Source organism: Pelodiscus sinensis, chromosome 21 (genome assembly GCF_049634645.1).
Source record: "Pelodiscus sinensis isolate JC-2024 chromosome 21, ASM4963464v1, whole genome shotgun sequence".
Classification (NCBI taxonomy): Eukaryota; Metazoa; Chordata; order Testudines; family Trionychidae; genus Pelodiscus; species Pelodiscus sinensis.
In genome coordinates, this window is record NC_134731.1 from 21,575,262 (window position 1) to 21,587,421 (window position 12,160).

The window sequence follows — 12,160 nt, forward strand, 5'->3', positions numbered from 1 at the left end:
AAGAGGAAATTACAGTATTGATAAGGTTTGGGTAGCAGCAAACCAGACTGGAACTACATATCTAGTAATCAAAGACAATGAAGAGAATTAGAAGGCAAAAAATTACGTGAGGCAAAAGATAAACATTGCACCAAATGCTATGACCGTGCTCAAAGAATCAGTTCATACACACATTGCATTAACTGGCATCCCTGTTGGTGATGTGAAGAAATCTGCAAAACAGCAAACTCCTGGGAGGGAGAGAGGTTTGACAAATGAATCCAACACAGTGGATTGTGGGGGCGTAGTACACCAACAAAACAAGGATGTTCTATACTTGGGAGTGTTTCATGCTGTATGATACATGACGCCCCTGTGGTCCATATACCCCGTGGTCAATAACTATTTCTGCTGGGCTTGGAATAAACCTAACTGCTTTAACGTTACACATTTCAAGAACAGGATTTAAGCAAGATGGGTCTTGAACGGAGAAACGCTGCTAAAACGATTGTCAGCTAAAGTCTGCATTTCAGACTTTTATTTTAAAAATATGTTAAAACCTTGTTTCATCTTTTACGGGTAATAGCACATTCTCATGTATGCCACAACTGAGAATGACCGAGTGTCCACTGGCTTCAGAGGAAAGGGAAATCCATAAGCAGGAACATATTTTGCTAAGAATCACGGGAGCTCTCTCAATGAATAAAGGTTGACCCCTAGTTGATTTATATAAATTATGGCCTCAGTCATGTGAGGTGCAAAGTGCCCTGGGATATTTCTGGAAGACAGACTCTACATAAATGTATAGTCATTAGGCAATGTCTCCTCTGAAGTCCTTTCCCCATGGATCTGCTACTGCAGATGCTTCAATTCCACAAGCTTCCTTCAGTAGTTTTCATTCCTCCAGATCCATCTAGGACTCTGGCTTCCTTCAGAAAGTCAGAACGATTTTTAATTATACTGATCCAAAAGACCTTTTCCATACAAAAAGAAAAGGAAGCAATTTTGTTTCATTATGCAACAACTGCACATGCTGCCAAGAATATGCAGAGTTCACACAAAGTTGAATGTTAAATAAGTGATAGGGCTTTCTTCTACACAGATGAAATTGTAGAGTGAGATGTGCTAAACATCAGATTTATATGAGTGTAACAACGGAGACAATATCTCTGGACAATAATGTTTCACGGGAGTAAAGATATATGAGTATAATTTGACAAGCAAAACAACTTGCATGTAGGCTTGTATACAAGCAATGAGGCTTACAGAAAGAGACATGTTGTGTCTATAAGGGAACGTCTAGACTATGGAGCTTTTCTGGAATACCGGAGGAACGCGTCTGCTTTTCTGAAAAAAAAATTGGAAAAGTGGACACATTTTGTCAGCATCCCTATAAACCCCATTTCGCAAGGAAGAAGGGATGTGCCGAAAGAAGGTTTTTTCCCCGACATTTGGCCCCATGTAGGCAGGCCAAATGTCAGAAAATCCTCATTCGGAAGAAAAGTGGAAAAAGATATGCAAATTATGGTTTACAATTTACATATCTTTTTCCGGTTTTTCTTTGTAGTGTGGACATAGCCTTAGAGAGGGAGAGGACAGATTACTCAGGTCTTGTTCAAGATGACAAATTTCAGCATCATAATTCCTGGTAAAAGTTGCCTGGTTAAAGGCTTCCAAAGGGCTTATAATAAACGCAACTAAAACACTGAAAGTCGGACATCAGCAGGAATGGATATTTCTAAGCAGAACAGCTGCAGGAAAGAGCAGGAATAAATGGGACTGACTAATTTTTTAGCCATAAAAATATTCATAGACTAATTAAAAACAATCTCCTATGAACTGACATTTCTCATGAAAGAAAGCCCAAGATGTTTATTTTAATGGAGGAAAAATGTTTAAAGTCATATCCTCAAGTGGTGTAAATTGGCAACACATTACTGACTTGAGTGGAATTGCACTAATTTACATTCACATTTCAATTCAGCAAGGTCCTTAGGCACATGCCTAACTTTGAGCACCTGGCTTCACTTAGATAAGGCAGGCATTCAAATACCTTGCACAATTGGGACTCAACTAAAGATTTGTCGTCCTCTTTCTTTTCCCCTTGTTATAGCACCATGGTTGTTTCTACACTGTGGCCCATAGAGGGTTTCTTTTATATTTTTCTCATGGCTGCTTATTTCTTAGGAACAAAAGTCCAGTCTTAGGAAGAAATATGATTTCTTCCCTGTAGCAATGATGGGGCACTCCACACAAAGAAGCACCTGGCAGTTTAGTTCACATTTTTTAATAACATGGCACAATTTACATTACACAAGTCTTCGCTGATGAGGAAACATGCTGAAGATTCAGAGCCGCTTCACTTTTCTTTTCACATAGGATCTAGAAAGGACTTTTATTACATACAGGATAAACAGCAAAAAGGTTTGTATATAACAATCTCTTTACAATACTGAAAGCTACCACTACGGTTCCAGTGTACATATTCTTCTGGGTTGGGTTTTTTGTTTTTGTTTTTTTTGTTTGTTTTTGTTTTTAATTTTTTTCCTTTTGTTCTTTAAAAAAAACACTGCACAACATCTGGAATTCACAAAATCTGAAGCTCACAACTAAACCTTCAGTTTACTACTAAAATAGATCTCTGATCATTAGAAACAACTGTCTGTAGTTAGACTTTTTTTCTTTTCTTTTTCTTTTTTTGCCAAAACAAGATAACAACTTCAGATAGCACTTTAATACACTAGAAGACCAATGGAACTAATTTTATTTCATACATATATTTTACAGTCCAGTAGACAAGATATTGTATTCTTTCTGATAAAGTCATATTCTCTCCAAAGATTTAGACAAGAAACGTAATGCATTATAAGTTAGTGTATTATGAAAAGACAGAAATTTCAGAAGATCGATGCATTTTTTTTAAAAGTGCCATTTTTCCTGTGATCAAGGAAAAACAAAGCTGACCTATTAGCTCTTCACAGATGTTATTACCAACTGAAACACAATAAATTCCATTATGAAATCTGCATTGGAGTTCAGACTAAACTACTGATCCAAAGTGAAAACAGATCCATCACTTTGGGAAAGTATTAGCTATCTTGTAGGATTTGTTTCAGTGTAGCTAAATTCACGTACCCCCAAAAAGTGTGTATAGATAAAAATGGCACACTGATCAGAACAACAGAGTCAAACAGCTATAACCAGACATTTTTTCCAAAAATAAACTTGACATGTTAACTGATAAACTTTTCAGGAAGTATCTCACATTTGATGTTACTCTGTTTAACCCAGGTTAATAAGTCTGAAAAAACCATACATCATATTAGACACTACAGTGTCGACGATTATATTTTGCTAACCTGCACAAGACCTAAGAAATACATGAGCTACAGTAACATTAGCATCTTGGTGCCAGGGTTCATATGGAGAACTACACCTCTGATGGGTCCTTTCTTCATCAAAACAAGCAAGGAAAACAGATTTGTATCATGAACTTGTTCAGGGAAAATATGACTTTATGTAGGTTGGGTATTGAAAAGGCTCCTTTCAGTTATACAGGCTTTTGTGAAAAGCCTTAAAATTCATTGCATAGTTGAAGGGGTTTAGCTGTCTATAACAATATATGTAACACAGTATAAGCAAACTGTGTTGATCAATATTAAGTTTGCAAATAGCACAGTTTAAGAAGTATTAATGTTTTATGTTACTTAATTTTATCTATTTACATTTGTACAAAGTAAAGCTTTCATCTTACCCTTTTTGCATATATGAACCATTAACCCATGAAGCAATCTTTTTACATAGCTATCTACAATTGTCTTCATTTCTGGTCTGAAAGAACTTTGTACGGTTGTTGTTGGCTTGTTTTTAACCAAATTATGATGTTTTGATGCTTGTTCTTCAGTTCAAATTTTGAAATTTTTAAACGAGAAAGAAAATAGAGTAGGAGACACAAGGTACGTATGGACTTAGCTAAAAGATCTGGAAAATTTCAACATATAATATACAAAAAACCCATTTCAAAATCTTTGCGCTTGGGTCTGTACATTTTATACAGTGGGGTATCATCCACAGTCTGTATCAATGACTAGCAAGAAGGTCTTTATATCATGTTCAGTCTCTCCTTATATCTTATTCTGTTTATCGTGCTTCAATGTCCTTAAGGGTGTGAGAAGGAGGCCTCTCTCTCATCTCTGTCGACAGAGGAGTAGTCCTTCTGGGAGACCCAGGCCGAGGTCCCAGAGTGGAAATAAGAGGAGGAGGGGCGCTGAGAGCTGCGGTGGGAGGAGTTTTATTGAGAATGCCATTCTGGTGTCCTGTCGGGGGACTGACTCTGGGATAGTGCATGCTGGGGAGTCCCGGGGTGATTAAACTTGGGTGAGGCAGATGACCATCCAAGGCGGCAGGGTGAACTGAGTGCAGGCGGGCATGTTCATAGTCCTCCCGTAGCATGTGTAACCGTTCCCTCTCATCCAAGTGGTTGCCCCTCTCGTGATCACGTCGAGGATCCACGGACAGAGAATGGTGGTGATGGTGGTGGTGGTGATTATAATCATGAGGTTCCCTGTCCCTGAATGACCTATCGGCTTCATATAATCTTGGCGTGGAAAGACGATGAAGAGGATCATTTCTTAGCAAGAAGTCCCTGCCCAGAGGGTCTCTCCGATGAATATCAAGCTCTCTGTAAGGATCTCGCAAAGGATCCCTCATTGGATCCCAGTGGAAAGATGGGTAGGGAAAACGTTCTCCACCTGGGATTGGGCTTATTCCCATAAAAGGTGTCATCATGCGTGTCCTATCCAGGCCACTGATGCTGTTCATGGGGTGTATGCCAGTTACGCCTACAGTCATGGGCATAGACACTAAAGGACCTGGATGGACGTTAGATGTAGATATTGGTGGCAGTTGGTCAGATGACCTATGAGTCTGAGGTCCTTCATGTGGAACATCGTGGTCTTCTTTCCGTTCCTCCTTCACTTTAACTTCACTGCTTTTCTTCTGATTATCATACGCAGGCTCGTTCTTCCTCTCAGCCTCACGGCTGGAAGTACTATTAGGCCTGGTGCTCTCCACAACAGGGGGCCTAGCGTAGGGTGAAGGTACCCTGGACATCTGTTTAGACTCTTCCACCACCCTGCTTTCATGGCTCAAGCCTTCTTTCTCTGAAGCATAGTTATCCTTCACCTTGTGTTCTTCCACATTCATGTCCTTTCGAGATTCAGAGTGGTCCCTGTCTCGTTCTTTGGGTTTCTCTTTCTCTCGAATCTCAGGATTGAGATGGCTTCTGATCTGCTCAGCTGAGCTGCGGTTATGTCCGAGGGAGTTCGATGGATGAATAGGTGCTGGCGAAGGATGACTGGAGTGTCTCTTCTCAATACTCTCCCTAGACAGAGCAAAGTATAAAGGTTTAAGGTTTGAGAAACTCTGCAAATAAAACAAAGTACCAAGGTCCTGACTCCCTGTTCCTTGTTGTGCAGAAAGCTAGACACATGCTATTTTAATGCATTATTTTCTTTGGCAGAGGCATACGTGTCATTGTTAGAACAACCCTTCTCTACACCGTGTTTGTTCTATTTATTTAGACCCAGGAGAAAGAAGACCCCTAAAGCTGCTTTACAAATCATGTAACCAAATTCTTGACACTCATGTTCAATGCTCCCTTCTATCCTGCCTTTTTGGAGAAGACCAGAGAGGGGGTGGTAGCCATGCACCTCTGGCATTGCCAGAAAGTCTCCACATTTCCTGGACCCATTTTATTTTCGATCGACATATGGTACGGAAACAGCATTAGACAACCATCTCCTCCTGATGACAGATGAAGACCAAACAGCTGCACTGATCCTTTTAGCTCTACGCTATCAGCTGTCCTTTGGTCACAAGAATCTTGCGATCCACTGAGATGTAAGAGGGCCACTCAGGTAGCGCACTCGCTAGACTAATTTTCCATTGAAACCAACAACAAGAAGATATAGTTGACACTGCTACAGTTTCTGGCTGTGATAAATGAAGTCGTTTCGCTATTTGCTCTGTGTGAAGCCTAATGTTGGGAATTCTCTGATGTAGGGCACTTCAGAATCCAGTTCTGTTATTAGGAAGGACAACAAGGTAGCCGCAACAGTATCATCATCTGTCTCCAGCCAAGTGAGGCCACCTCTCTGCTTTCTCAGTGTCTAGCGGTGATGGAAGCTTTGGGGAGGCTAGTTGGTTGAAGCTCAATCCAAAAAGACAGGAAGTCCCACCTTGCAGGTTGGTGGGCACAGCCAGAGGGGATGTTTCAGTAGTAACCCTGCGCTATCCATTCAGCACCTTGACTTGCCTTTTGTTAATAAGTGGCACTGTCCAGGGCGCCTGCTTATAGAACACAGCTGCTTTTGGAAGGGCACTTAGCAGCAGCCAAGAGGAAGACATCCTTTCATCTACGGGTAACCTCCTGGATATGGCTCTTGCTGATGCCTCCAGGCCTTTGCTACCCCCAGACTAGATTAGTGCAGCTGTAACTTCATAGGTCCACATCAGACATCTGCTCAGAAATTTAAGTCCTAGCAAAATGGAGCTGCCCAGCAATGTGTTTCTAACAGCGTTGGGACCCTGGATACTTTAGAGACATGCTCTCCTCATGCTCTGTACCAACAACTGAGATTAGCTGAGGCATTAAAAGCTGGATTTGAACAGCTGGAGGCGGAGCATTTTAATGAACATCCCTCAACTTGGAGTCATGAGTCTCTTGTTTCCCCAGAAGAGCCTAAGTCTGTGGACTTTCATTGCCCTCTGCAATGACCACCTATTAGATAATCTTTTGCATGGGGGAGTAATTTAGGGACTTCTTGGCATTTTTATTTTAAGTGGAAGCTATGGAGGCCTCGGCTGATGCTAAATCAGTTTGTTTTGTAATTTAGATGTTTACAATTGTGCTTAAAAGAAATGCTTTCTGTAACCAAGATGAATAAATGTGTCCAATTACCAGCCTTTTGGACAAATGAAATAACCATTTTTCTCTACCAATTCTGTCCTATTCAATTAAACCACCAGCACAAACTGATGACATTCCCTCAAGAAACATTAAGAATCTACTGTTACAAAATAACTCAGCTAAGTAAAATGTAGTCTAGTGGGTAGAGCTGGACACTGGGAGTCATTTAAGCTCAGATTTATTTTCAGGCCTGCCACAGGCTCACTGCGTTAACTTAGCCTAATTTCCGTACACTCATTTCCCGTATTTTGACCGGGCAACATTTGCTTTGGGATCCTGAAGTTAACAGCCAAAGTACTGTTATTACTAAATACAACATGTACTGACTGTTGCTGAACTACCTATTGCCAGGTGCCTATTGAGACATCTCACTATGATTATTTACTGTATTTATGGATATAAAAGAGCTTATGATGTTTTCTGCTCTGGGATTACATCCACTTGAATGTCATCTGCACAAATGCAAATTGCTCTCTGGTGCCTTTTCGATTACCTATCAGACAAGGATTCTCGTCTTGTACTCACTAGCAATTGTTTTCTTTCTACATGCTATACTGCAGTGGTGGATTTCTTCACACAAAAAAGTGACACTGAAGGATAAAAAATGTAGTATATCCAAATATAACATTGTATATATACAGCAAATTCTGGGCCTGACTGTGATTTTCCTATGCTGCTTTCATATGAATGCAACTGTGTCAACTTCAGTGGAATGTCTTGTAATTCACTGGTGTAAATGAGATCAGAATCAGGCACTATTGCCTAATCAGGCTAATGTAATCAACTAAGGGTGTGTGTCTAGACGACAGGGTTTTTTCGAAAAAAGGGGCCTTTTTTCGAAAAAACGTCCCCTGCATCTAGACTGCTGTCATGTTCTTTTGAAAGTAAATTGAAAGAATACGGCAGTTTTTTTGACGGCGGAAAACCTTGTTTTCCGAGGAATAGTGCCTTTTTTCGAAAATATCTTTCGAAAAAAGGCGCTATGTAATGCAAACTGTGCTTTTTCGAAAGTACTGATTGTAGTCTAGACGCTCTTTTTTGAAAGAGGCTTTTTTGAAAGTAACTTCCAAAAAAGCCTCTTTCGAAAGAGGCTTGCAGTCTAGATGTAGCCTGAATATTGTTTGGTAATTATCTGAGCCTATCTAAACCCTTCATAAAAGTAAGGATAGTCTTGCGCTACAGGCACTAGGATAAGTCCCAGACTTAAGCAAATTAGTTGATTTCTCTGGACTTCGAGTTCTCAACCATAAAGTAAAGCTAATATGTTGTGAGAATACATTAATTCATGTACGAAAGGCGAGCAGATAGTATGGGGGGCTGGAGCATATGACCTATGAGGAGAGGCTGAGGGAGTTGGGTCTATTTAGTCTGCAGAAGAGAAGAGTGAGGGGGGATTTGATAGCAGCCTTCAACTTCCTGAAGGGAGGTTCCAGAGAGGATGGAGAGAGGCTGTTCTCAGTAGTGACAGATGGCAGACAAAGGAGCAATGATCTCAAGTTGTGGTGGGAGAGGTCCAGGTTGGGCATTAGGAGAGTGGTGAAGCACTGGAATGGGTTCCCTAGGGAAGTAGTGGAGTCTCCATCCCTAGAGGTGTTTAAATCTCAGCTTGACAAAGCCCTGGCCGGGTTGATTTAGTTGGGATTGGTCCTGCCTAGAGCAGGGGGCTGGACTTGATGACCTTCTGAGGTCTCTTCCAGCTCTGTGGTTCTATGATTCTATGATATGGTGGAATGGTGGCCCCAGAAGTAGCTAGGTTGCTAGTACATTTCCAGAATGGATTTTTCAGTATCTTCAAGTACAGATAATAGCGTTACTGTATTGCAAAGGAAAAGTCTTGAAAAAAACCACATTTTTTCTTTTTGATACATGATCATACTAAATTAGAGAAATCAAAATTCTACTGCTATAAAACTGTAAAGAAGTATGACATATGAATGAAGCTTAATTTTTTCAGACTCTCAGATTAGGCTGATTGTTAAAAATAAATATGCTTGAAACTATGACATGGAGTTCAGAGTGATGCAAAAGCAGCTGGCAAGGAATATATTTCTGAAAGGGATTGTCTGCAACAGACAACATTGTAACAAAACACATACCAAATGAAATTTTCATGTATTTCTTAAATCTACCCACACCCATAAGTAAAATTCTTCACATGGCTAAGTGTCTGCAGGACTGACTTCCCAACTTCCTCTGAAGCATTAAAACTATAGAGGTGAAGAAAATGAGGTATGCTATCACAGAAAATATTCCAAATTGAAAATATAGTTAAAAAGATCTGTAGCATGCCTTACTTAAAAAGTGCTTAAATTTTATTTTTAGAATATCAACATGTTCATGTGATATCCTTGAAAAAAAGTTACTCATAATAACTCAGTAGAGTAGCCAAAAAATTCATCAAAGACAGAAATATGAATTAGCTATCACTTCGCAAAATAACTACTATCCTGTCTTAACAGGAAAGCTGCTAAGCTACACTTGTTGAAAAAACTGAAATCAGTTCTGCATGTTTTTCAAACAGGACATGAAACTGACTGACAAAAATCTTAATTTGGTTCTTAAATGCTAGTAAGAATTTTTATTGACGTCATTATAATGGGAACATTTCTGAAGAAAAAAACTGATCATGTTTTAATTTTCATTAACCCTTTCCAGCTTGGACAGGTTTATGCTAGAATCTGAGTCCATGTAAGGCACTGAATTAAAACAATGCTTTGAAATGTATAAAACCCATGCAAATCTGTTGGTTTTTTTTAAGAACTCTGGGAAAATGTAATGTATTGTACGAAAATTAAGACTTATTATATCATTGAACCACGACATGCATGAGCTGTTTCCAGTGTTGTAATTGTTTCTTTTAAATGTTGCAAATGAAGGATTAATCCCTTTACAAAATGTTGCTAATTAATGTAAACCCAGATTTACAAAGATATAGATGACCTTAAAGATGCAGATAGGTGCCTCGTGTTTCAAAAAAATTCCTGGCACCTTTGTCAGCAAAAAAATTGCCCAGCACTGGGCATCTATCTATATATTTAGGCCATGAAATACCTTAGGAAATCTGTTGCAAAGGACCGTAAACTCTGTGATTTTAGCCTTGCTTTACACTGGCAGAACTCGCCTGACTTCAGTGAAGTTACTTTTCATTAACACTGGTGCAAAGGAGAGGGGGACCATCTAGCCTTCTAAGCACCTGAACAAAAAGTGTGTACTACCCTAGCACCATCCACATTGACTGTGGTAATTCTGCAAGTCTTAAGTGAATGAGTCAGGCTGTGGAAACTGTGTGTTAAGAAGGGGCCAGGCTGGGAAGGGTTAAAAGCGGAACAGAGCCCCACGCTTTGAACTAGACAATTCTTGGAAGCATTCTTTCGTACCTTTCTTTGTCATCTTTACTAACAGATGAGTCTCGTTTATCTACATCTCTATCTCTGTCATGAGCTGCAGCAGATGAACTGCGCTCCAGCTCTCCTGGCTTCAGCCAGGGCGGAGGGGTCGGGAACGAAGGAGGAGTTCGGTGCAGTCGGTTCCAGGGTTCGTGAGGGTTGCTAAAACTCTGCATACTGGGGCCATCCTTGTGGCCGAACATTGAGTTGGGTGCTGAAATGGTGAAGTGGAAAACAAAAAGGTTTAAGAAGAAGGTTTGCTTTAGGGAAGGTACTTACCAAACAAACTTTTACAGCACTCAGAGTTAAAATGAATACATATTATGGGAGGCTGGAAAAGGAAAGGAGATTAACAGAGATTCATTAGAGGGTCTCATTCCTGACACGGGACAGGCAACTGACAGCTGTTTGAACTGCAAAATGCAAATACTGTGCATAAAGGGAGGACGTATCCAGCAAAATTGACCCGTTTCTTATTCCAAACATGTTGGAGGCATCAGGGAATGAAAATTATACCAATTCAAGCTACAGGATTTGCCAGATTCAGTCCAAGACCATTGCAAACACCTTCGATCTTGCAAAACTGCCACATTTGAAACACATGTTGTATACAACTGAATTTGGAAAACAGGCACTCTCAGCTTTTCAAAAGTATACAAGGCATTTATTTCTGGCCGGGGCTGCTCATTACGGAGAAGCTCTTAAAATCATGTCTTTCTGGTTCCCCTCTGGCATATTTCACTTTCTTGACATGATTCTGAGTAGCTGCAATTAGCCATTAACCCACTATTGCTGTCTGGAAGCTGAGGCTTCTAATTCATTGTCTTCTAGCTCTAGCTTTTCAAGATGGGAATGATGAAAATAATGATGGCTTTGAAAGTGGGAGAAGCATGACAAAAGGTAGACAAGTGTGATTTTAGGGACCAATCTTTTGTGCCTGGCTAAAACTATGGAAGATGTAGGTGCAAAGAAGCATATAACCAGTGAACGTTTTCAAGTTCACTTTCTGGATAAAGAATGAAAAAGGAAAAAAATATCCTCATCTAAGGCTAGGTAAAGAAACACACCTTAACTATTTTTGAACATTACAATGAACTCTTAGGAATTTCTCAAGTTACTTAAATTCATGGGTTCCAGGTTTGTCTTTTAAAGTACCTAAGGTAAAGCCACCAGTTGGTGGTGGGTTTCACCCAAGCATCAATAATAATACTTTGTGTCTGAGCACAAAATTGCACCTTTTAAACATCTAATCTGTTTTTCAACAGATTGATCTACCTGTTGTGATGATGTACCTAATTGGTCTTGACACAGCAGATAGTCAACTTCACTTAACGGCCTGAGGCACACGATGAACAAAAATAATCAAAAGGCAAATTTCTAGAGAAAGAGGCTACTCACTAACTGTTGGGTTCCCTAGTCCTCCGAAGGCATTACCACCCACTGCAGTGAGACCGGTGAACGTAGTTGGTCTATTAAAAGGCTCTGAAATCAAACGGGAACAGTTGAAAAACACGGACAAGGTGGTACCTGATTTCATGCAAACATACTACAGTTGGAGAGTTCACTAATGCTACATCACACAGACCACATCTATCACTGGCTGAACAGGATCCAAAATATGGCAGTGTTCTAGGGGTGTGAAAGTGTAACCAGGTACGCAGTTAACCGATAAGCCTGAGCTCATCGATTAACCTCCACGATTAAACACAAGCTCCTGGTATGCACAGGGAGCTTGTTTAAAAGCTGGCACTGGCTCCTGGTGAAATTTTCAGCAGTTACACGTTTACTTGATTAAACTCATTTTAACACCTTTAGTTACCATGGT

At 40.1% G+C, this 12,160-nt stretch overlaps 1 protein-coding gene across 9 annotated transcripts in view; it reads right to left on the reverse strand.

Annotated features, from left to right (window-relative positions):
* Positions 1 to 2,250: 2,250 nt before the first annotated feature.
* The window catches only part of AUTS2 (activator of transcription and developmental regulator AUTS2), a 1,132,674-nt gene continuing 1,122,764 nt past the window's right edge, over positions 2,251 to 12,160 (reverse strand). For 8 of the 9 annotated variants that reach the window (XM_075904276.1, XM_075904280.1, XM_075904277.1 and 5 more), the window contains 3 exons: positions 11,734 to 11,817; positions 10,327 to 10,549; positions 2,251 to 5,362 (listed from right to left, as the gene is read on the reverse strand). In XM_075904276.1, coding sequence (XP_075760391.1) covers positions 4,120 to 5,362; positions 10,327 to 10,549; positions 11,734 to 11,817 — 1,550 coding nt within the window. In that variant the 3' untranslated portion in view covers positions 2,251 to 4,119. The remainder of the gene's footprint in view (positions 5,363 to 10,326; positions 10,550 to 11,733; positions 11,818 to 12,160) is intronic. The other variant, XM_075904281.1, reaches the window with a different exon arrangement.